Below are 24,332 nucleotides of genomic sequence, written 5' to 3' on the forward strand. Positions count from 1 at the left end.
TAGATTCAGAGTGACCTAGACAAATTGGAAGATTGTACCAAAAGAAATCTCATAAATTTAAGCCAACAGTGTGCTTTAGTAAAAGTGCTGCCAGCAGAACAAGGAAAGTGATAAATCCTTTCTATTTGGCGCTGGTGAAGCCACATCTGGAATACTATGTCCAGTTTTGGGTCCCCCCACTACAGAAAGGATGTGAATAAACTGGAGAGAGTCCAATGGAAGGCAACAAAAAATGCTTAGAGGGCTTGGGAACATGACTTCTGAGGAGAGGTTGTGGGAAATGGGTTTATATGGTCTGGAGAAGAGAAGACTGAAGGAGGATTCAACAACAGCCTTCCACTACCTGAAGGGTGGTTACAAAGGAGATGGAGCTAGACCAGGGGTTGTCAACCAGGGGTATGCATACCCCTAGGGGTACTTGGGAAGGGCCCAGGGGGTAGGTGGCAGTGGTATGGAGAAGTGAGGGCACTTCCAGTTTTGCTGGTGGCCTGGTTTTGCTATGGGGGACCTCTCCCACCCCCCATCCCCACCAGGGGATCTCTCTCCTCGCTCACCGATTGGTCAGGGGACTCCCTGCTTGTTGACCAGCCTCCAGGGATACACCAACCAAAAAAGGTTGAAAACCCCTGAGCTAGACTGTTCTCAGTAGTGGCAGATAACAGAACAAGGAGCAATGGTCTCATGTTGTGGCAAGGGAAGTTTAGGTAAGATATTAGGAAGAACTTTCTTACTACGAGAGTAGTAAAGCACTGGAAGAGGCTAACCAAAGAGTTTGTGGAATCTCCATCCTTACAGGTTTTTAAGACCTGGGTAGACACAGCCTTGGATGGGATGATCCAGTTGGGGATGGTCCTGCTTTGAGCAGGGGCTTGGACTAGACGACCTCCTGAGGTCCCTTCCAACCCTAATTTTCTAATATTCAATTACTTCTGATTCCTACACCCAATTTCCTACCGACTTATTGTCTGCAAGCAATTCTTCTCTTGCTTGTTGAGCTAACACAGGACACTCCCATAGAGGATGCAGTGCTGTGGAATTTGAAGTTTGCCATTGATAAGATTTAGAAAGTCCAAGGATGGGTCAGTGCTGCAGCAGGAGCCTTCCCGCCTCCATCCCCTGGAGGAAGGTTACTGCTTCTCACCATAGGCAGCAGTTCCAGCATAATTGTGCAGTAAGTTTTGTCCTTGGGCCTGCACTGTTCAACATCTTCATCAGCATCTTGGACAAGGGGGTAAAAATTAGCAGATGACACTGATATGGGAAGTGGGCACGCTAGAAGGGAGGAATAGGCTGCAATTGGACCTAGACAGGCTACAGGGGTGGGCAGAACAGGATGGGTTTCAACACTGACAAGTGCAAGGTGCTGCACCTGGGGAGGAAGAACCAGCAGCATGCCTACAGGCTGGGGAACTCCCTTCTCGTCAGTGCAGAGGCAGAAAAGGATCTTGGAGTCATTATTGATGCCAAAATGAACATGGGTCGATAGTGTGGGGATGCGGTCAGGAAAGCCAACCACACCTTGTCATGCATCCACAGATGCATCTCAAGCAGGTCGAAGGAGGTGATCCTTCCCCTCTATGCGACACTGGTCAGGCCACAGTTGGAGTACTGCATCCAGTTCTGGGCGCCGCACTACAGGAGGGATGTGGACAACATGGAGAGGGTCCAGAGGAGGGCCACCCGCATGATCAGGGGGCAGCAGGGCAGGCCCTATGAGAGGCTACGGGACCTGAACCTGTTCAGCCTCCACAAGAGAAGGCTGAGAGGGGATCTGGTGGCTGTGTATAAACTGGCCAAGGAGGACCAGCAGGCAGTGGGAAGAGTCCTTGTTCCCCCAAGCACTACTAGGAGTAACAAGGAATAATGGCCATAAATTGATGGAGGGTAGATTCAGGCTAGATATCAGGAGGCGCTACTTCACTGTCAGGGCAGCTAGGAGCTGGAGCCAACTTCCAAGGGAAGTGGTGCTGGCTCCTACCCTGGGGGTCTTTAAAAGGAGGCTGGATGAACACCTTGCTGGGGTCATTTGACCCCAGTACTCTTGGGATAGGCAGGGGGTCAGACTTGATGATCTGCTCAGGTCCCTTCCGACCCTACCAACTGTGAAACTAAGTAATGTGCTCCATTGAGTTAGGGTATTGATCCTAAGCAAGGATGCTCGAGACAGCAGCAGACTCCCACACAACTATCAATCCTACTGACACCCCTTCCCCACGTCCTGCCAAGGAACCAGCCCAAGCTCACTGCATCTCTTCTCTAGGGTTTTATTTCACAAACAAAACAAAGATCCACAGATTATCCAGGCCCCTCCCCTCCCTCCCCCTAACTCTCGACACCAAAAGGAAATAAGTTACAAGTTGGGGGGGAAACATGCCCAAAGGGAGTGTGGCCTCAGTTTCCCTGCTACGGCCTCAGCCCCCCTCATCCTGGGTTCTAGAATCAGACGCAGAGCATGGGGGGGGGGGGGTCAGGTCTGTTCACAGGTGGAGGGGGTCATGCAGGCCCTGGGGGTGCAGGGTGAAGGAGGCACAGGGCACTCAGCAAGGACTGAGGAGAATGCTGAGCCCCAAAGGAAGGGACAGCTGCCTCTCCCCCACCCCATCCCACCCCAGTTGCTTTGATGCCAACAGCAGAGCCTGATGGAAATGTGCCAGTTCCAGTCTTCATCTGAGGAGGAGGAGTCAGAGGGGATGTTTCCCAGCTTCCAACAGCAACTCTCCCATTCTCCAGAAAATGGTCCTGCTTAGCCATAGTTCCCCAGAGGAGCAGCATGGTCTGCTTTAGACAATAACCGAGTTCAAGTGCTGGGAGAAGAGGACTGTGCATGAAAACTGAAGGGGTATCTACAGAGGGGTAGAGGAACACTGGACTGGGCTGCTGTGGAAATGAGGGGTACAGCCTAGGATGGGGAGGAAGACCTATGGGTGGGTTTGTGAGCTGGAGCAGGCAGGAAGTTACGCTGGATAAATTCTCAGGTGCAGACACAGAAGTCTCTCTGCCTGGGACACTGGCACCAAACCCAGGCCCCTGGCACTGCTGTCGCCTGCATCTCCTTCTTCTGCAGTCTGGCCCATGGAGGGCTTCTGCTCAGGCAGCAGCGACTGAATGTCGCTCTTAGCTGGGGGGTGCCACCACTGTGGTGAGCACTGCCTGCTGCAATACAGCATGGCACAATGCAGGGCTGCTCTCACTCTTCGCTCTCCATCTTGAGGCTGATGCTGCGGGCTTTAGCATGGGGTGGGGGTGGGGTGCCTCCCTCACGCTCTGCCTGGCTGGGCCCCCGTGACCGCAACAGCTGGCTCTGCTTGCGCAGGAAGTCAACAGGTGCAGGACAGCCATAGGTACCTTTGCCCAGGGTGGGCCGTGGCGGCCCCTTGGGTGAGTGTGCCAGCAATGCTGCCTCCAGTTGGGCCAGGTGGGCCACATAACCCTCGGACAGGAACTGTGAGACAGACAAGCACATGTGACAAGCAGCATGAGAGTGGAGGTGGCAGGCTGGCCCAGAGTGGGTACCAGGCAGGTTAGGATAGGGCCAGGGGTGCTGCCTGCCTTCCCTAATCCAACCACAGGATTGACTCAGCTATCTGGCAGCATGCCTAAGACATGGGAAATGAGGCCCCTTTCTCATCCCCACCTCATAAAAACCAGCCAGGTCCCTGGTGCTTGCTGACTCCCCATGCTCACCACCTCAGCCAGTCCTAGCCAGCCCAGAACTCCTAGAGAGGAAAGGCTGCTGCCCCTTGGCTGGATCAGGGCCATGGCTTCTTCGGGAAAGAAAGCCCTTGCTCTGTCCATCCCCATCCCCACCCCCCGTCCATCCGTCATTGTCCCCCACCATCCATGCCAGCTAGTTTCCTTCCCTGGGCCTGAATTACGGCAGATGCTCCTACCTGACACTGGCTCTGCAGCTTCTTGACAGCCCGTCCCACAATGTAGATCTGGGAGGGCAAGAGCCCCAGGGAGCTGTAGACTGAGATGTCCTTGGCAGAGCCATAGCCAGCCATGATAGTGATCTCTGCCTGCAGCACAGAATGGTCGCTTAGCCCACTTCACTCTGGCTGCAGCCTGTCTCCCTCCCATCACCCTACATGAACCACACATGCACCCAAACCCCAACTTCTCCAGCAGGTTTGGCTATGCCCAAGCCCCAGCCCTAACACCCATGGCCCCAAATGTGCTCAAACCTCATATCCTCTAGCCCCTCCCACAGGCCCCAGCCACACCCATGGCCCAATCCCCATCAGATGGGGCCCACCTCAGTGCGTAGGCTCTGCAGGAAGGCAGCTTTCTGGCGCAGGGGGTCATGGGTAAGACCGTCGCAAAAGGAGACAACACCATGGGGGAAGTTGTGCTGGGACAGCCAGGCCACCACGCGGTGCTTCTGCATGTCAGGCCTGCCTGTCACATAGACGATCATGTAACCCGAGTCCTGCCAGTGCCTGGGGACAACATAGCACTGCATCACATATCCTGGCCCTCCTCTCCTGTCCTGCAGAACTAGATGATGGAGAAGAGGGGAAGCCAGTGGGATAGCAGGGCTGACTCTGGGGTACAGAAAGGAAGAGGCAGGTGGGTGCACAGAAGGGGCAGCAAGGGGACACTGGGGGCAGTGAGGAATGAGCTGGGGACATAGCAAGGTACAACTGGAAAGCAACAGGAAAAGAGGTCATGGTGGTAATACAGCAAGTGCTGGAGGATTGGCCAGCATAGTCAGGGGGACTTTGAGAGAGCACTGCATCCTGGGGGTAAGTGGCAGGAGGCAGCATAAGGGAGGGGGTGGTACCTACCTCACCACATCCACAGCACCCGCCCGCACCTTGGGGTCACTGCCCATGATGGAAACACTGGCTGTGAAGGAGCCATCAATGCTGAATACAACTGCCTCCGTGCCCCGTGCCACCACGGTCAGGTATGCCTCAGCATAGCTGTGATCACCCCTGCCAGGGAGGGTCAAGAAGGGGGGCAGCATTAGGGCTATAGAGACACCATGACAAAGCCCTTGACAAGGCCTAGAAGGAACTGACCCCATCCCCTCCATTTCTCCCCCCACCCTACCCTTCACAGAAATGGCCAGGGGAGCCTGCTATCCACTAAACCCACAGTGACATCCATTGGAGCAATCCATCACTCTCCTGCCAACCGTCCCCCAACAGGACCTGAGGGACTTGGTACCTCTACCAGAATTACACACCATTGGGGTGGGAGGGTCTCACCTGACCACCATGCGCACAGGGTACATGCCGATGGCCAGGGCCTTGTCGGGTGGGATGGTGAAGGCCAGACGCCCGCTTCCACTAGTCACTTCCGTGCCATAGTACAGCCACTTCCCCGACAGTGGTTGCGTCATGATGTAGATGTCCACCTGGAGGGCACCAGCATTGGGATATGCTGCTGGGCCACCCAGACAGGCCCAGCCCCTCCCCACCACTCCCAAACTCCTTGTTAACTCCCCAGGCAGGACTTGCTCTTCTCCACAATCAGTACTCCTGGTTAGGTCCTTGATGGTGGTAGCACAACTGAATGGGAGCAACTGGGACTGCCCCTCCAGGTGCTGCCTTTGTGAGAGGGTGCAAGAGCTGGCACTGCCAAGTAGCAGCTGATTACACTACCGCATTTGGCATGACAGAAGCTGGAGCTGCCTCAGGTACCACATGGCTGCCCCAGGTGTGAAGCTGCATTGTTATGCCTCTGTCCATGGACTCCCCAAATCTTATGCCCTGGTGGGACACTATGACAGATCCCCTCAAACTCCTCATCCACTTGGGGCACTGGTAGTGGCAATCCCAGCACCAGAGCCCAATTGGATCTACAACCCAGCCTTGCTCCCCCCACAGTGCCCATACCTTCTCCCCTGTCAGTGTCACTACATCCAGGGGCCCGTACATGAAGCGCCCACTCAGCACTTGGGGCCTCCCCTCACAGACAATGACATCGCTGGCACGGTGGTTGGCCGTCACATTCTGCAAGGCAAGGCGGAGGGGAGTCAGTGGGAGCCTGAGGCCACTGCCAGAAACCCATTTTAAATTGCATAGTAAGGCGGGATAAGATCAGAAGAGAACCAAGCTTGCCAGCCAATGCTCCCCGCTCCAAGGGCTTCACTCTTGATACCTAAAGGCCTTACAGAAAGCTGGCAAATCCAAAACAATGCCTTGACTGCAACCCCATTTTGCCCCCATTCCCCTCTCCAAGGTTCCCTAGCTCTTGGGGGGGGGGGGGGGAGCAGCGGCGCTGGACATGGGAACACATACCCGGATCTTCACTTGTGTGCGCTTTCGCTGCCACTTTTCTCGGGGTATAGCAGGGCTGTAGATGGAGCTCTCCTCACACTCTGCCAGCTGGGGGCGCTCCTTCTCTATTACCTGCAACACATCCTCCCATCATGCACCTGTAAGCTGCCTCACCAACCCTACCATGCCTCAGCCCAGCATAAGCCCCACCCTGTCTCGTGCCCAGCTCTGCTCTTGGCTGCCAGCCACCCCACCCCTCCACAGGTCTGCAAGCAACACAGGCTACCAGCCATAATCACTATGGCTCTCTCCACCAGACGTCACTCCCACCCAGAACTGTCTCCTGCCAGACAGCCCTTCCACCTTTGGCAGTGCACCTGTCGCAGGATGAAGGCCACCACATCAGAGGATTCCCAGTAACTGGCATGGAAGAGGTGGGGCAGAGTGATGGTGGGGAAGGCAGTCAATGCATCAGGGCAGTACAGCAAATAGTCAATGCGCTTCACACCCCACCACCGCTCCAGGACTGCAAGGAAAATCATGTTAATAGCATCTGGCCCTCTCCTAGTCCACAGTCCCAAGCCTACAGCCACCCCTGACCTCTGCTTAGCACTCTCTGTATCTCACAGGATGTGCCCAGCCACTCTGGCCTTTGCTCTCCCACTTCCTGACTGGATCCTCTCACTTCGCATTCTCCATGCTATATCCTGGTAGCACCCTGGCCTGTAGCCCTACCAGCATCACCACCCTAGCCTTTGGCCCTACGAGCATCACCACCATGTCTTGTGCCACTCAGCTGGTATCAGGACCCTCAACCTGCAGAGCTATGCACTGTCCCTTTGCTATCACCTGTCTCCATGACTTGCCTCTTGTCCCCAGCCCTAGATTCTAGTGTAAGAGCCAAAGCCTGGGTGAGGCAGTCAGACCATTATAAGAACTGGGACCCCAAATGAAGGAGGAGGGGGGTAAGAGTTCCCAAGTATGCAAGAGGGGACAGGATAAGATCTGGAGAACACTGGGCATGTACTTACTCTTGACAACCTCACTGGTGCTGGTGGGTGTGGGCATCTCACCCACTTCACTGCCTCTCCAGAAGCCGGCAAAGCCACTCGTGGGGGTGACGGGAACCGTCACCTCTGCATCATCGAGGAAGAGGGCAGAATGCATCTGCAGGGCCTCAGCTAGGCCGGGGAGAGCACAGGATAAAATCAGCAACCCCATGCTAGAGACTCCAAAAACCACTATAGAACCTACCCAAAGGACCTATCATCCACCTTCCAAGGGACCTCACTACCACAATGAAAGCCCCCTTCCAGGCTCCACAGACTCCAAATAGGATCTAACCCACTGCCACCTCCCTAGGAAAGCCTACTGCTGTAAGCAGGTCATGGTGACCTCCTGAGAAGCCTCAGGCCCAGAAGTCCAGGAGACTTAGAACTGCTCCAAATAGTGCAGCTTTGACCTGTGCCCCAGCAGCAAGCACTGTAGCTAGGGAGAGAGAGAGAGAGAGAGAGGGCACTAGATGCTGAGAGTCTGTGCTCCAACAGGCCTGATGGGGACCAGCCCTCCTGTGCAGGGCTGAAGCTAAGCTACCCTACAGAGAGACCAAGAATCAGCATTCTTCCCTTCACACTTTCCTCCTTCCACTTCAGGGCCCCTGTCCTACCCTCCAAGTACCCTAGGGGAGAGTCTCTGGTGAGTAGGACTGTCCACCAATCCCATCTGCTAGCACTTTGCCCACAGAGCACCAGGACCTGTCCCCAGGCTGCCCTCTACTATTCACTGAGCAACACAGCACTTCAGCATGTCCAGGGGGTAGGCCAAGATACCCTGGGCTGGCACTCCTCATGCTGCTCCCAACATTTCCTGGGCACTTGCATCCAGAGATGCAAGTCCCTCTCCCCCACAGGATCTGGGACAATTTGGCCCCATTGCAGGGCCACACAGAGGCCCAGGCAGGCTCACGCTCCCTGTTGGGGCAATAGGGTTGCAAGGATTCCTCTCTCAACGAGTGCTGCACACGGTCTGGTGAATGCTGAAGCACTGGCAGCAATACTGGGAAGGCCCAACATTATGGTCATACTCAAAAACAGGCAGCTGCTGCAAGGCACAGAACACCATGGCAGCAGTAGGGGACCAGTAGTCTTCACCATGTAACAAGGTTAACCAAAAGTAGCAAAGGAAGGACTGGGATCCACTCCTTGGAAGCAGAACATGGACTACAGCAGAGAAAGCAATGCAGGCATCTCAGAGGTATGCTGATTAACCACACCCCCTACCCCTACCCCCCATTGTGCTGCCCTCTGTGGTCAATCCCCAGCCCAGGAATCAAGGTGCACATCCAGCCATGGGCGAGTGCCATGGGGGTCTGCAGGACTGTCGCTGTCATCAAGTGAAGTGCGAGACAGAGTCCTAAGGGACTGGCATGAGAGCCCAGCTTGGAGCCATGAGCACACTTTCCTGAAAAGTAAATGCTAGAGCTCAGTGCTTAAGAGGGGGCCTTGCCCAAGAGAAAGTGCCATGTTTAGACATGGCTGGTCTTGAACAACCACAAGAGCTTTGCCCTGGTACCATCCCAATCCTCCAGTGCTATGCCAAACCCTCACCCAGCAGTGCAGAGGTTCCATCTCCCAGTGGGTACTTCTGATAGCGGGGCACACTCAGGGGGGGCATGGCATGGAAGGCCTTCGCCAGCAGGGGCTCCAAGCGTGAGGCGCAAGGGTCAGCTGCATGGAACAGGTTGTAGATCTGGTCACAGGCAGGGCGCAGCTGGGCCACTGTGAGAAAAGACAAACAGGGTCCAGGCATAGAGGAGACCAGGTCCCAAGCAAGAGGGACCGGGATCTGCACAGAAGGACTGGGGTTTGTATTGATGTGCAGTAGGAGTGGGGATTTGGGTCCATGCTAAAAGGTTGTGGAGAGCAAGATGGCAACAAATGTCTGTGTGGAGAGCAGTAAGGAGGGAGATGCTCTGTGATTGCACACAGGAGCCATGCGGAGCAGCAGGACCTCACCATCCATGGCTGGCATGACCGTCTTGCGCAGAGCGAGGACCAGTCCCAGGGGTGAGCCAAACAGGAAGAAACCAGACACCTTGAAATCGAGGCGGGCACTTGCACTTTCAGCCCCATCCAGCACCACGCACGCGCTGCCTCGCTGTGCCTCCCCCTCCACTGGGGGAACACTGGCCTGCAGGCTAGAGGTAGAGCAGAGCAGAGCTGCAAAGGCTCACAACAGCAGAGTGCAGTGCCCTCCCACACACAGGGCACCAGCCCCAGGCCAGAGGCAAAGGGTAGGAGCCTTTTCCTTCCAAGGGGCGCTGGCCCCAATCCAGCTCCAGAGTGGGGCACTGTCTGGTTCACAGTAGGAATGGAGCTTGGGGCCTTTGCCTCCTGTCTGTGTCTTCTCAGAAATCTCAGGGAAAGCACTGTCTTTGTGGAGCTGTCGAGTCTCAAGCCCCTTTTGTGTGTCTCCAATGGCTCGGCCTTGGAATCGGTGGCATCCCTAGGAGCAGGCTGAATCTGGCAATGCCTTCTCCTATAATCACCTGTTGCCTGATCTGGACCCATGCTGAGGTTTATGCCCAAATGGCGCTGGCCGTGCCACACAATGGGAACACAGCCTGCCAGCAGCCAGCTTCTTGAACTCCTCAAGGCTTCTTTAGGAGCAGGGAAGTATTGGGTTTTGAAAACTCACAGGTTATAACACAAACACTGCTCCTGTTTGTAGTCACTTGGCATATCCCTGAGCAACTGCAGGAGCCAGATACCTACACTGCAGTACCCAACAGGCAGCCCAAGCACCAATTCACCCTAACAAGCACATACCATTCTTGTGGAAACCCCTCCCAGGGGCACCCTCCTGGAAGAGGGGCAGGAGGCACTCTCACCTGCATAGGAAGTTGTGTTGCTGTCGCACAGAGTCCACATCTCTGCATTCCCGGGGGGGCAGAAGTGCCCCTGGCTCAGGGCTGCCCCTGCTTGGCCCTCCTACTCCATCTGCCCCCTCGACAAGTGGGTCCTTCCCACTGTGCAGCTCTGGAGAGATTGGTTCTGTGCTCTGAGCAGGGAAGGACTGATTCAGTATCATCATTAAAAGCCCTTGCTCCAGAGGCACCCCTGGAAAGCAGGTGTCACTTGCTTGCCCCCAAAGCAGTGTCTGCCCTCCCCAGAACCCCATCTCTAGTCTGAATTCCAGGGCTCTTGGGCTTGCTGGCCTTCCCTGGGTAGCATGTGGGCATAGGGACCTAAAGCCACTGATGGTACAGCAGGCCAGTGCTGCCAACACACACCACTGGAGAGGGTACATGGACAGTACAGACTGACATGGGGGACAACATGAGAGAGAAAGGGGTCCTGCACAGGAGGGGATCCCCAGAGGGACAGACTCTCTAAACCCTGGCTCCCCATGTTCTGGTGGGTCCAAACACTCACCAGGCTCCCTCGGCGGCTGCTACCCCGACTTCCAGTGGTACCTGCTCGGCTCTGGCAGAGTGCATCAAAGCCCAGGATGCCCCCAACACAGTCACCAATCAGCACCACCTGCCCAGGAGTGGTACCAGTGAAAAATCAGTCGGACATCTGTAGAGTACCCATGACACTGAACTGCCCATGAACAGGAGAGGGGCATGTCCTCCAGGGAGCAGAACAAATCATGCAGACCCCTGGGGTAGAAAGGAATGTGCTATAAAGAAGCCATTCCCTCAGGGCCAGAAGCAATGGGAGACCAGCTGCTAGATAGCTCCCTTGACCCAGAGGTTGAGGTGGCTAAGCCAACAACAGCAGGGTTGGCAAAAGCTGAGCAGTTAGACAGGTAAGAACCCCAAACCTGTCGGGTACATAGACCTCTCTTGCTGGCATCTAACCTGTGCTGGCTGTATTTGCTAGCTGCACCCTGGGGCCAACATAACCTTTCAGGGCAGGTGTTGTGAGTGATGCACCCAGGCATTCTGCTCTACCATGGAGGGAAGGAGCTAAGACCATTTAGGTGCACGGTGGGGCCATGAAGGACCTCAAGATCAAAGGAGCTGAGAGACTTTTCCTTCTCAGGGCTGGATAAGAGGTAGGTACTTAGGATAAACCAAAAGGCAGGATGAGCTAAACAACTTCAGACCCCTGAAAGCCAGTTACATCTAGGCAAGGATCACATCTCGGCTCTCCCAATGCTTCTGCCCCACTGATTTCCCCTCCCTAGTGGCCAGTATACCCCATTGTGCCACTACACCCAACCCATAGCATTGCTCTGCCCATATAGGCAGTGCTCCAGACCCATAGCAGTACCCTGCCCTGCCCACAACTACCATCCCCTCTGAGCAGCACTCCAAGGATACAGCTTGCACTGCATCTGGATGCCTAGGGTAACTCCTTACCTGGCCACAGAAGCCATTGCCCTCAGCAGAACGCAGGAAGGCATTGTAGGCCTGGTTGGCACGAGCAATGACAGTGGCCACAGCATACTGGTAGCCACCCGAGGATGTAGCTAGGAGTGGTAGGGCAGCCAAAGGGATGTGGTCCTGGCTGCTGGACAGGCTGTCCCCATCATGGCTGTAAGGGCTGAGGCTGTGGAAGAGAAGGAAGATAAATGAGACTTCCCCATTCCATCAGTCCTGTGCAGCAGTTGCCATTCCACACGACGGTGGGTCTCAGCTGGGCCCCATCCATAGACACTATCTACAATACCACAGAAATATCCCACTCCCAGCATCCACTTCCATAAACCATGTATACGTACTGCAACACAAACACCATACTGAAGCACTGGGTACAACACAGACTGTGAGGGGGCAGGGCCCCTGAGGATCCCCCAATCCTGCCCCCTACAGCGCAGCCTCCCTCTTTGTGCCATACCAGGGCACTGGAGCCAACCTTGCTCATGAGCAGACAGAACCTCTGCAGAGCAACCCCGCCCCCCCTTCTCGTTTTCCCCGCAGCACAGTGTCCCCTGGTGAGTGGGGCCATACTACTTGAAAGGACACCCCTGTGTGGTGTGAGACATACATACTTGGAGACAAGGGCATAGGCAGCAGCACAGATGGGTGGACAGGGCACCAGGCGCAGAGCCACATGGCCCAGTGCCTCAGGGAAGTGGACACGAGTGACAGCATCAAAGGTGGCAGCCAGGGTCTGCACATCAGCCTTCTTGGAGCCTGGCTCCCCTGTGCCCTGGTCCAGGATGTTCCCACTGTGCAGAATGAGGAAGAGTGCGTGGATACAGCAGGCCTGGGCTGCACACTCTGCCAAGCCACCCTGTAGAAGGGAGAGTGCCAGTCAGAGAGACAGAATGTCCATGGGGCAGGCACAAGGCTCTTAGGCCATGCTGTCCATGGTCTAAGAGCAAAGACCAGTTACACTACAGCAGGTGCTGGGGAGGTGCCACCTGCTGGCAAAGTAGGCCAACAGCATGCACACATGGGTCAGGAAAGGAAGATACACCTATCCTTCCCCCCGCCCCCGGCTCGCTATGTTCAGCTGGCTCTTCCTTCTCCTTGTGGAAGATGGATCCTGTGCCAACACAGAACATGGCCCAGGATTCCTGAGGCGAGGGGGAAAAAGGGAAGCCTGGACTATAAGGCAAGAGCTGGGTGGAGTGCACATACCTCAGAGAAGCTGGCCTCAGTCAGCCTTTCTCCATCAAGTTTGGCCACAGCAGCTCCATCACCTACAGAGACAAAGCTTGGGTGAGCATGCTCAGCATGGCAGAGGCCCAACCCTGTCATATGTGGTTACCCCAGACCCTGGCCCACACTCACCTAGCCCCTCATCCAGGTCTCCTGGTCGCTCCAGTGTGTCCAGGAAGTCATTGGAGTTCCACTTGGTCATCTCCTTGGCAAAGACCTCATCACTGTCAGATAGATCCTCTGCAGGGGACAGCCCATGAGACAGACATCTACATCCATACACACCCAGAGAAAATCCTGGGGGAACACAGAACCCTCCTGGCAGCAACATCCCACCACCCTCCCCCAAAAGCACAAACTCTTCATTCCCCATTCAGAGACCACACAACCGATTCATGCTACCCTCTCCCCACAGTTCCTGGTGCAGACACCCTTCTCTCTCCTTCCCCACCCCACAAAAACAGGTCCTTGTACCATGGGCATCAAAGAACTCTTCTTCAGAGCTGTTCTCTGAGTCACGAGCGATGTTCTGCATACGCCACTCTGAGAGACTCTGGGGAGACACCCCCCCTGCAGGGGATGAGAAGTAAGAACTGAACACTGGGAACCCAACAGCCCCCCACAGTGACCACCATGCTCATCGCTCCTGCCCCATGTCTCACCACACCCCAGACAGCACTCCCTACACCACACCCAGATGAAAGACCTTCCCTGGTGCCAGCTGTGCCCCTGCACACTGTACAGCACTCCCTGGATGAGAGAGTCCAAAGCAAGAGCTTCAGTGAGTCAGCTGGGAAAGGCAGCAGCAGCCTTCCCCATGGCCAGCACAGTTGCCCTGCTCCAGACAATAGCACCTACTGAGGCTGGAGCAGTTGGGAACTCCCTTTCTTCTACATTCAGTGTTCCTGCCCTGCTCCCCACAATGCACTGGGTGGGATAATTCAGAGCTGGAGTAGCCAAGAGCTCCCACTCGGCCAATGCTACTGCCTTGCTCCCTACTGTGTCCCCTGTCTGATTGGGGCTCACCCTTACCTCCATGCTGGGATGAATGCGAGGAGCGGGAAGACAGAGACCACTGCTTAGCAAAGGTATCATCTGGGGAAGTGTCAGAGACCCCCTGAGCTTCAGTACCCTCCTGCCCATTGGTGCCACCCAGCTCAACATGGCCTACAGTGGTGGGGGTAGCTGAGGGGGCCTCCTCAGTCTCGTTGCACTTGGCCATCTTCTGGGCCAGCATACGGGCCGTCTCCTCCTCCAGCTGCCGGATGTCCTCCATAGTCAGGTCCGTCCACTCATCCTGCCAGCACCAAGCCTGGCGGTGTGCCCGCAGCATCACCTTACGCAGTCCTGCCAGAAAGGTGAGTGCAATGTAAACAGAGCATCCCTACACAGACACACACAACTGGCCATTGACCACTGCATTATCCCACCTGTCATGGTGCAAGCCAGCCTTCAGGGCTGCTTCTTCCTAGTCCCAGTTCCTGACCTCTCTGGCTGCCTTGGCACTGGCACTGAAAGCCATGCCTTCTGCTGTTCCCTGGACCCCACCTGCCCCCCACCACCGCACCTGTCCCCATTTCCTGGTGTCTTGGGCTCTTTCTTCCCCTCTCTGATTGGCCTATGTTGATCCCAGTCCTGTATGGGGCCCGACTCCCTCAGCCTATGCCCACAGACATCTGGCTGCCAGCTTTCCCCACAGTCCCTCGGCATCCCCTCTGCTTCCAGGTTCCAGCTCTGACCTATCCCCCCACTCAGCTTGTCCTTCCTCCCAGACATCCCTGCCACTTTCTTCACCACTCCTTCCCCTCCAAGAATCACTATTAGCCAATTTGCCCTTGCCAAGGCCTAACTTTCCACACCCTCCCCAACTCTCTGTCTATGGGATAGCACACTCACCAACATCATGGATGAACTGCTCTATCTTGGACTGCATGCCCCAATAACGGAACTCCACTTTGCAGAGTTTGTAAGCACACATGAGGGCTCCCTTGGCTGTGACCTCCAGCCAGTCTTCACCGAGTGGTCCCCGGCCTGTCTTCACCGACCGATACAGCTTGGGGTCCTCCTCAGCCTTGTACTCATTGGGTGAGATGGGGTCCCGCACAATGTCAATCGTGTCTGCAGAGCACACACACACACACACACACACACACACACACACAGAGCACCTGCCACTCAGTGCTTGGGCCCCCAATGCTGTGGCTCACCTGGGCGTACCCCACTCAGGCAAGCAACCCCTGATCCAGGAAAACAAACATCCACCCCTTCCCACACCACAGAGCCCATTGGCCCCAAGCCCTTACTCAGGGGGAATACAGGATCCTGTCCACAGCAATAGGTGGTGTGCCCCTGCAGTCTGGCTGAGGGGTCAACCCTCTCTTGGCTGCAGTGACAGCCTGGGACAGCACTGGCCAAATAGTTCCTGGCCTCCCCAATCCCTGCTCTTCCTCCCTCCTGACTGTCACTGATCTCCCAGCAATGGGGTGGGGGGCAATGGGGACTGGACCTCAGCTCATTTCTAAGTAACAACAGCTGGGTTCAGTCACCCATTAAGGAAGATACTGGGCATCTCATACCCTGACCTGTTACTACAAGTAGGACTACTGAATGCAGAAGGGTTGGGATTGGCAGTCACCCTCAATTTCACTCTGTCCCTCCTGGTGCTCTCCAAGTGGCATTTTCAGTCCCTGAGAGCTAGCACAGGACAGAACACTATTCTCCTATTCAGCAAACCTGAAGATTTTAAATGTCTTCCAGCTTCACACTGGAATGAACCAACCATCCTTCAAGGTTCTCCCACAGAAAATGGGAGTACAACCAGCACATCCAACAACAGTGCTCAATGGGAACAGGGATTTGCGCCTACCTCTCATCTGCAAGAGAGGCATCCTGTAACAGGGAGCCAGGGTCTCCTGTTACTTTAAGAGGAAAAAGCAGCAGGGTAGAGTGTTCAGCAGGAGACAGCTGAATTAGGGAAAGTGCTTTAAAAATCCATGTGCTGACTTGGACAGACCTGAAGTTGGCTGGGCTCTGCCAGGATATAGGATCACATCAGTTACACCCTGGGTGGGGTCCTCCACCCCCCAAGAACAAAGTGCCATTCAAAATCAAGGAGCTGTGCGAGCTGCTCTCCAGCACTGCCTGGCTGCCACATGCATGCGTGCACATGTATGTGATGCTCCCTGCTGTATCACCTTCCTCCTGCTCCCCTCCAGCCTCAAGCAGCCCCTTACAGGCTGGAACTCTGCCAGCCTGCTAAGGGAAACCTGCAGTTTCCCATGCTTTTCTCCTTTAAAGAAGAAAATCCATGTTTTTCCATGAATCTGGCAGAGGCAGCAGGCTCAACCCAGACATGGGCTGCCCCAGCTGACCTCAGAGATCGTGACTGCACCAGATCTGCAGCCAACGGGCCCCCTGAAACCTGCTCATGGCCCCCCAGGGAGCCATGGACTCCAGGTTGAGATCTGCTGACCTAGGGCATTACCTTCAGCTCCCACATCAGTGAGATGGATGAGCCACTCTACATTGCTCTTGTGCTGCAACTGGGTGTACACAGACTCCTCTCCCACACGTCAGGGCCTCTGCACTCCACTTTCCCAAGGGGAAGGGGGCTCAAAGCAATACAGGCCAATTTGTTGTACAACAGCAGCAGGTCAAGGCAACACAGGATATGCAGGCAGTCAGAGCAAAAGGAGATAACAAAGGGTATGATGCAGGGCTTATTGGGGGAGAAATAAGGTAAATGAGCAAGTATTGGAGCAATGCAGAGAGGGGATGGAAAGGAAGGGCTTGGTACCATACAGTGGGACTTAACCATGTCCCAGAATCGCCATACACACACCTATGCCCCACTTAGCTTGTCCTCTCTTCAAAAAGTGTCCCTGTGGGCTAAATGCTAGTCCCCACGCTCTTCCTGCACCCACATCTGCTTTCCCAAGGAGGTTCAGGCTGGAGTACAGGCAGGGAAGGGACCACCATGAAGCCAGTGCTTTCCCTGGCTAGGGTCAAGGATGCAACCAGGGGATTAACTAAGGAAAAAAAATCAGATCAGGTAGAAGCAAAGTGACCTTCTGTAACTGCCTTGCACCCTTTTAGGCTGGAGGAATGGACTTATACTTCTGTGAACAATACGAAAAAAAAAAAACAAAAAAAAAAAAAAAACACACAACTAGAAGGTGCACATCAAGCCTGCAGACAGACCTGCTCTCTGCCCTCATGCAGAAGTGCCTCAGAACCCCAAATTCACAAACTAGCATTCCAGGATCCTTCCTGCAGTAGAAGAGCCAAGGGGGAGGAGGGGGTTGGGAGAAGGGGAGCCACAGAGTCCCTTCCCCAGCACTACAGAACACTGGGCACAGAATATACAGAGCTTAAGCACCACTATGGGGCAAACTTGATCTCTCCAGGTCAGAGTACCCACTCCTCAGCTCCTACTCACACTCCACTAAATGGTTCCCATTAGCCCCACTCCATTCAGCGCACTTCCCTAGCCCTGGTGGGCAGCAATGCTGCCAATTAGATTTGAGGAGCTCAAACTGGGGAAGGACATCTACCCTGTCTCCACAAGTCCCAGATTTGCACTCCAAAGGCAGGGGACAGATGTTCTTGTGGGGAAGGAAGGGGTGGGGGAAAGAGTCAAAATTGTGTTGAGGAGGGTGGGGAATGAGGGACACATACCCTAAATGTTTACTGCCTGACTTGCAGAGGCATTCTGGTTCTCAGAGGGAGGAAGTTAACAACTCTCCACACTCGGGGAGAGTTTTTCTGCTGAAAAAGATTCCACATAACCTGGAAATGAGTCAAGACTGTTTTATAGCCAGGGGCTATAAGCTCTGGGGATTGTAGTTCTTTGCAGTGCTGAGCATATCCACATTACACCTGCCCTGATATCATTTTTTCCTGAGACAAGTCTGAAATTGGGTGCCACAGTTCTGCAAGAACTCCACTGAGAACTTGCATTAGTTCAGCTGCAAAAGCAGTGTAGCCCCCAAGCCACATCATGCCATATGTCCACATCCACACTGTCCTGCATCCCCTCCCTCCTCCCCACCAGGAGGTGACATACCAGAGAAGCCATTCTTCAACACAGAACTCTATCCAGCACTACCGGACAGCCCACCGGCAGCTCAGCCCACAAGGTCAGGTACCAGCAGGAACAGCCCCAAGCCTGGCAGCACTGCTCACCCAGAATCCTCTGCCTCTTCTCTGCAGCACCGAGGTTGAAGATGTTTGTCTGTTGGCCAGCATCGGGCCGGTAGTAAGTCTCAATCTCAATGGAAAACTTTTCCACAAAGGGACAGGTGTATCTGAAAGGTGGGAGCCAGCTTGAGAGGAAGGACCTCAGAGAGGAGGCAGTGCCGTGTGATGCAGGGATAGCCAACTCTCCCCAGTAGTGACCTCAGCTACCTCTGCCCTGTACTAGACTCCCCTGCCCCCTCCAGTGTTGCCAAGGCCTCTGAGGTGACTCCAGGACTGAATGCCCACAATCACACAGTGGGAAGAAGAGGAGACCCAACAAGTCTGCCCCAGTGGACAGTAGCTTCCCACCACCAACTCCTTCCCTCCAGAATCCAAGAGCCCACGCACCCCCGCCAGTCATGCACCCCCACTCCCAAGGCGCCCCTGCCTCCACCACCACCACATGCACCTCTTTTGCACCCTCTCCCTGGCCCACGCGCAACCCACGTGGCCCACCTGGTGCGTGTATAGGGGTAGGCATTCCAGGACTCCTCCTCCACCTGCAGTGCCGCCTTGGGCAGCAGGGCTCGAAACCAGCTGGGAATGTGAGAGCCCACATGGTAGATTTTGTGGGTGTACTGACCGCTGCCCCCTGGGCCATCACTGTAGGGCCTGTTGGCCAGGATCTCCACCCCACTGCCCTCCCCACTCGACTCCTCCCGGCTCTTCTTCTGCAGAGGGAAAACCACTGTGTCAGTCCTGAGCTGCCCTCCCACTCGAGCCCAGCTCACCGGCCACCACTGCCGACACCCGTAGTCTGTGCTCTGTGCACAGACCCAAATTCCCCATCCCACAGGCGTATCCCAGTCCGCCTCAGACCAACCCTCCTGCACCCCATGCAGAGCATCCCCACCTCCCATCCCGCAGGCATATCCCAGTTCGCCCCACGGACCAACCCTCCCGCACCCCATGCAGAGCGTCCCCGCCTCCCATCCCACAGGCATATCCTAGTCTGCCCCACGGACCAACCCTGCAGAGCGGCCCCACCTCCCCATCCCACAGGCGTGTCCCAATCCACCCCATGGACCAACCCTCCCGCACCCCATGCACAGCGCCCCCACCTTCTGTGGAGCCCAGCCCGGGCCCCAAAAGGAGCGCTTCAAGTCATGCGTTGCCCGTCCCGCAAAACACCATCCCCTCACCTGGATCATGTAGAGCTGGGCCACCTGGTACTCGTCCAGACTCATGGGCAGGAGGATGTGGTACTCCTTGATCAGCATGGCGACCCAAGGGGAACCTAGCCAGCAAAGGACAGCAGGGTAGCGCCCTTGGACCCGAGGAGGCACCTCTTGCCCCATGCCAACCCCGCCAACAGGCCCCCTGCAGCCAAGCCCGAGGGCGGGAAGCCCTCCCGCGTGGGAGCGCCCAGGCAGCAGGCCCCCGCGAGGGGGCGCTGCCCCTCCAGCCCCGTGCCCCCCGCACCTGTCCGGCTCGGCCGCGGCGGGGATGCTCCGGGCGCTGCAGGGGCGGGGCGGGGCGGGGCGGGGCGGGGCGCGCTCAGCACTTGGCGCTGGGCCCCGGCAGCTGCCAGCCGGCCTTGCACGCCCGCTCCCGCCCCCGCTGCGCGGCCTCGCCTGGCATCGCTCGGGGGGCTGCGGCCCGGCTGCTCCGCTCCCCCCGCCGGCCGGATCCCGAGGAGGAGCGCGGCGTGGCCGAGTTGGCTGGGGCGGGGGAAGGGAGGGACCTATTTTTAGCTGGTCTCGCTTCCCGCAGCCCCCGGGCTGGGCCCCGCCCCCGCGCGCGGCTCAGCCCGCCCTGCCCGTGCAGCTGCCGCTCGGGGGGGGCAGGGCAGGATCGGGACCCGGCGCCCAGCCTCCCCTCCCCGCCCCGCCAAACCGCACCTGTTCGCCTTTAAGAGCCCGCCGTCGTCCCCCCCTCTGCCTGTGACATCACGTTCGGTTACCGTGGAGACGACTGTGACATAAGAGGCCGGTGACATCAAACCAAGAAAGGGCATGAACAGGCAGAGGTGGAGAGGTCGGGACGCAAACTGGCAGCCTTTCCCCCTGCACGCGTGACCGTCCAGGATACCCCCAGAGCCCTGCTTGCCTTCTTCCCCCCAGCATTGTGCGACTGGGAGGAGATGAATGGGCAGTGCCGCCAGGAGGGATCCAGTCTGCCCCACAGCAATGCTACTGGTCGCTGGACGTAGGGATTGGTCAGCATCTAGGTTGGACGTGGGGCCATGGGTCCCTGGAGGGAGCCCCAGGCAAGGGGGAAGAGGTGGTAACCAGGTAGTGTTTGTGACAGACCACCCATTTGCCTCTTACTTCCCACTTCCTCCCAGCCACTGAGCAAGAGATGGAGAGCAAGATACAGAACATGCATATCAACAGCTCAAAAAAACCCTGCTGTTAAATTCAATTTTCCCTTTGAGTGCTTGTCCCACACTGCAGCATGGGTGATTTCTAGAGTTCACCTGGAAATGGGCTTTGGAGTCCTATACTTTTGGGGGCCCCCACTTCAGGAGGGATGTGGAAAAGCTTGAGTCCAGAGGAGAGACACTTGTATGATCCAAGGCCTGGAGGGCAGGCCATACAAGGAGAGGCTGAGGGATTTGGGACTCTTCAGTCTGGAAAAGAGAAGGCTCAGAGAGTACTTGGTGGCAGCCTACAATTATATGAGGGGGGCATCAGGACCTAAGAGAATAGCTGTTCACCACAGCTTACCAAGGGATAACAAGGTCTAACAGCCATAAACTCCAGGAAGGCCGATTTAGACTAGACGTAAGAAGAAAGTTCTTTACAGTGCGAGTGTCCAGGGTCTGGAACAGATGCCCCCCAGAGGGGGTGCAAGCACCTACTCTGGACTTTTTCAAAAAACATGTGGTTGTATTCTTGCTAGGGTCACTTGATCCCAGCTGACTTCCAGCCTATGGCAGGGGGGCTGGACACTGATCTCAGGAGGTCCCTTCCAGCCCCTAATGTCTATGAAATCTATGAAATCTAAAACTTGTTGAAAAACTGGGGAACTGCTTCAACAAAGGCACAGTGCTTGGGGATATATAACACTCCAAGTAGCTGTCTGTTGGATGTTATTTACATAAAGATTTCTCAGGGAAACCATCAAAATCACCTGGTATCTCTTGTGCAACAACCTCATAGCACACTTTAATATAATATGTAGACCAGTCTCCAAAAGTATAGTCTACAGTCTAAAATCACCAGGCTTATCATTCTTTTGGCCAGGGAAACAAGCAACCAAGATTTCCTAAAGGCTCAAGCCTTTGCAAGTGGAAGGATGTGGCTTTCTGACCATGTGCATCACTACACAGCTTCAAAGCTTTGGGGAAATGCCAGCAGGTCAATCAGCACTGGGGCAAATCCTCAAGACCATATCTGGATAATGAAAAAAATTAACAAGGGGCCTACCCTCAGTGCTTGAATCTCAGCTTTCTTGGTGGCAAGAAGTGAAAGTATCTCCATGGACAGGTGGGGCAGCAAGCAGGCTACCATATGCTGAACTAAGTTCAGGCCCCCCGAGAGAACAGGATCTCTCACCAACTGAAAGGCCTCTTGTCCCAGTCTACCTGGTCTCCACCTCCATTTCCTTTCCTTCTTGCCTGCTATGCCTTGTTGTTAAGAACATTAAAGGAACATTACTTGTCTAGAGAAGAAGAGAGATCCACCTGACTGCAGGTCATCCTCTTCATGGGTCTCCTCCCAACCCTACACCCTGCTCCTTACAACTCCTGGCCTGGTGTCCAGATTTGTAGCCTTACCTTGGGGGTTTTGAACCCCACCATCAGCAATGGCTACTCGGTCTGCACCCCCAAGCCTTTCTTAGGGTACCTCAATCAATTCTCAATCTAGTTGAGAAGGCTGATCGCCAGCTACTTTATTCCCTGATGCCATGGAAGTGCAATCAAATATTAATAAAGTTCCCTGTCTCCCATGGCTCACACATTACCAATTACTTACCAATGAATTCAACAGCCCCTTTTTCACACAACAGAAGATCAACTGATTATCCCCAAATCCACCCCCCCCTTCACTAGTTGCCCAGATTTATTATTAGTGAAATTACCAGCCTCCCTTTGATTCACAAAAGATCAATTAATTATCAATTAATTCCTCAATTAAGTCTCAATGAATTCCACAGTCCCAGCTGACCCAGGGCTGAACAATTTTAATCATCAATGAATTCATCAGCCTCCCTTGATTCACCAAAGATCAATTAATTATCCCTGAATTTATCAATCTTTATCCTTCATATTAATTACATTAAAGGTCCCATTCTCTCTCTCATCAATGTATTTGGATCCTTCCATCAGTTTACCAAGTCTGACAACACTCACTCTAAATTCGCTGCCTCCCTGGGAGCAGCACTTTCCTTTCCACTCGTCAAGTTTCCTTTCACTCGCCTCGTCTCACTCAGTGGTCTGGCACCGAGCTTTCCCCGTCTTCCCAGACAAGCTCACCGGACTCTTGCATTTTGGTTGGGAGTCCTGGTTCTGCATCTCTACACGGTATGCACAGCACTCCCAGCCTGCCATGCATGCCCCTCTCCAGGGCTAACTGTATGTGCAGGCTCCTTCCTTCTAGTCCACCAGAACTCCCACCGACCAATGAGGGCTCCCTCCCCCTGCACGTGCAGCCACGTGCAACCGGGATCCTGCTCTTTCACCCCAGACTGCATGCAGTCCACTCCTCCAGCCACTCATCCCCATCAGCTTCTTCAAGGTAAGCTTGTTCCCCATCCCTGCCCTGCCAGTGTTCATTGGCCAGAACAGGGACCAGAGCCAATTCCCAGTTACACCTTGGCTAGACCACAGAGAACTTCATGTCTCATAGGTGGGAGAAAGCTGACTGAACTCCTGAAGCTAACAGGATGTCAGGCATACCCCAACTAAGCTGAAGTTGTCAGCAGCCAAACATCACCTGTAGCAGATAGTCTAATGTGGCTGGCATAGAAATCTCTTAAGGCAGGGGTTGTCAACTGGGGGTACTTGGGAAGGCCCTAGGGGGTACACATGGGTGGGCAGGGATGGAGCGCCACCTCCCAGAAGCAGAGCCGGGGGCGGGGGGAGAGGACCAGGGTGCCCCTCTGCAGGCCGTGCAGGTGCCACCTGGCTGACTGGACACTGGAGGGGAAGGGAGGGGAGGGAAGTTTGCACACAATGACAGACACTACCACCCACCACCCTGTGCTGTTGCTGCTCTGCACGTGGCCACCACCACCACACCCCTCCCCCCCACACACCCTCCCCATGTCCGGCCACCAGGGGTACACTGATTAAAAAAGGTTGAAAACCCATGTCATAAGACAAGTAAGCTTTTGCACAATGCCAGTCCTTGTCTCCTTAGCTAGGTAAATTCATCAAGTCAAGCCTTTCATGCTATGCAAGAGAATGGTGATAGGGAACAGGACAAGCTGCACTGCAGTGTCACAACATTTGCATGGTGAGTTATGGGGAGCAGAGATCCAGAATGTGCATCTTGTTTTTGGACCAGCAGGGCTGAGACCAGTGAGAGCATTTAGGGGCACTTCACCAACATCTGAAGAAGGGAGCTTCAGATTAACTTCCTCAGCCAGAATGGGGCCCACATTAACTTCCTCAGCCAGAATGGAGCCCACAGAGTCCTGCCTTGCCTTGTACAGAACTCAAAAAATAAGGTATGGGTGAGGAGGCATGCAAGACTTTTCCTGTAGATGGGATGAGAGAAACAGCACTGTCTTTTGGTGCCTGGAACACCCAGAGATCGATCTGTTTATCCACTCATCTGCAAAGACAACCTGAAATCTTTGATTTCCTGCTTACTGTGCAGGGGTGTGCCTGCTAAGGCCATCTGCTGTCATATCCCTAAAGCAGGGAAATGCATTATCCAGAAGGGTATCTGATGGCATGCACACCAGTTTGGAGAGGTCATACATCTTGTTCTTTTATATAAAACATTATGGTGGTAGTGTCCATTAGGATCTGTAACCCTATACCCAGCATACCCTTAAATGTGGTCTAGGAATAGGGTGACCATATGGGACACTGGGAAATCTGGGACAGTGTGTGTGTGTGTGTGTGTGTGTGTGTGTGTGTGTGTGTGTGTGTGTGTGTGTGTGTGTGTGTGTGTGTGTGTGTGTGTGTGTGTCCCCCTCAAGTCAGAAGCACTGCTGCAGGAAGAAGCACATGGTGCTGCAGTACCAAGGCAGAGCCTGGAACGGTGCAACCCAAAAATGCATCCCCAGCAGCTGGGTGGCTGAGAAGGAAGAGCAGGGCGGGACATCCCTGCCCCCCCCCCCTTCCCTCAGGGCAG

At 55.1% G+C, this 24,332-nt stretch overlaps 1 protein-coding gene across 6 annotated transcripts; it reads right to left on the reverse strand.

The window, feature by feature from the left end:
* Window positions 1-2,248: 2,248 nt before the first annotated feature.
* On the reverse strand, window positions 2,249-20,035 carry PITPNM1 (phosphatidylinositol transfer protein membrane associated 1). 6 transcript variants are annotated; one of them, XM_019494158.2, is made up of 24 exons: window positions 19,923-20,035; window positions 19,224-19,318; window positions 18,538-18,618; window positions 18,028-18,149; window positions 14,740-14,920; window positions 13,876-14,190; window positions 13,318-13,413; window positions 12,976-13,140; window positions 12,823-12,884; window positions 12,228-12,472; window positions 11,596-11,785; window positions 10,661-10,768; window positions 10,117-10,286; window positions 9,242-9,423; window positions 8,834-9,004; window positions 7,259-7,408; window positions 6,605-6,753; window positions 6,249-6,359; window positions 5,844-5,960; window positions 5,214-5,362; window positions 4,788-4,937; window positions 4,256-4,439; window positions 3,891-4,019; window positions 2,249-3,442 (listed from the first exon to the last, which is right to left on the reverse strand). In XM_019494158.2, the coding sequence occupies exons 1-24, from the start codon at window positions 20,018-20,020 to the stop codon at window positions 3,188-3,190; spliced, it is 3,675 nt and encodes a 1,224-aa protein (XP_019349703.1). In that variant the 5' UTR covers window positions 20,021-20,035; the 3' UTR covers window positions 2,249-3,187. The 6 variants fall into 6 exon arrangements, with proteins under 6 accessions (XP_019349703.1, XP_019349701.1, XP_019349702.1 ...); XM_019494156.2 differs by having other exon boundaries at window positions 14,740-14,961; window positions 18,538-18,752; window positions 19,923-20,007; XM_019494157.2 differs by lacking the exon at window positions 19,923-20,035 and adding an exon at window positions 19,504-19,805 and having other exon boundaries at window positions 14,740-14,961; window positions 18,538-18,752.
* Between the last annotated feature and the right edge of the window lie 4,297 nt (window positions 20,036-24,332).

Source organism: Alligator mississippiensis, chromosome 2 (assembly GCF_030867095.1).
Source record: "Alligator mississippiensis isolate rAllMis1 chromosome 2, rAllMis1, whole genome shotgun sequence".
Taxonomy (NCBI): domain Eukaryota; kingdom Metazoa; phylum Chordata; order Crocodylia; family Alligatoridae; genus Alligator; species Alligator mississippiensis.

What these genes read in the sequence shown, in the direction of transcription:
- PITPNM1 (XM_019494156.2), bottom strand. Translation starts at nt 19,301, where the DNA reads ATGCTGATCAAGGAGTACCACATCCTCCTGCCCATGAGTCTGGACGAG. An exon ending in GCACACAAGTGAAGATCCGG is followed by an intron (nt 5,961 to 6,248) that starts GTATGTGTTCCC and finishes CTTGCCTTGCAG; the next exon opens with AATGTGACGGCCAACCACCG. An exon ending in CCTGTGCGCATGGTGGTCAG is followed by an intron (nt 4,938 to 5,213) that starts GTGAGACCCTCC and finishes CCTCCCTGGCAG; the next exon opens with GGGTGATCACAGCTATGCTG.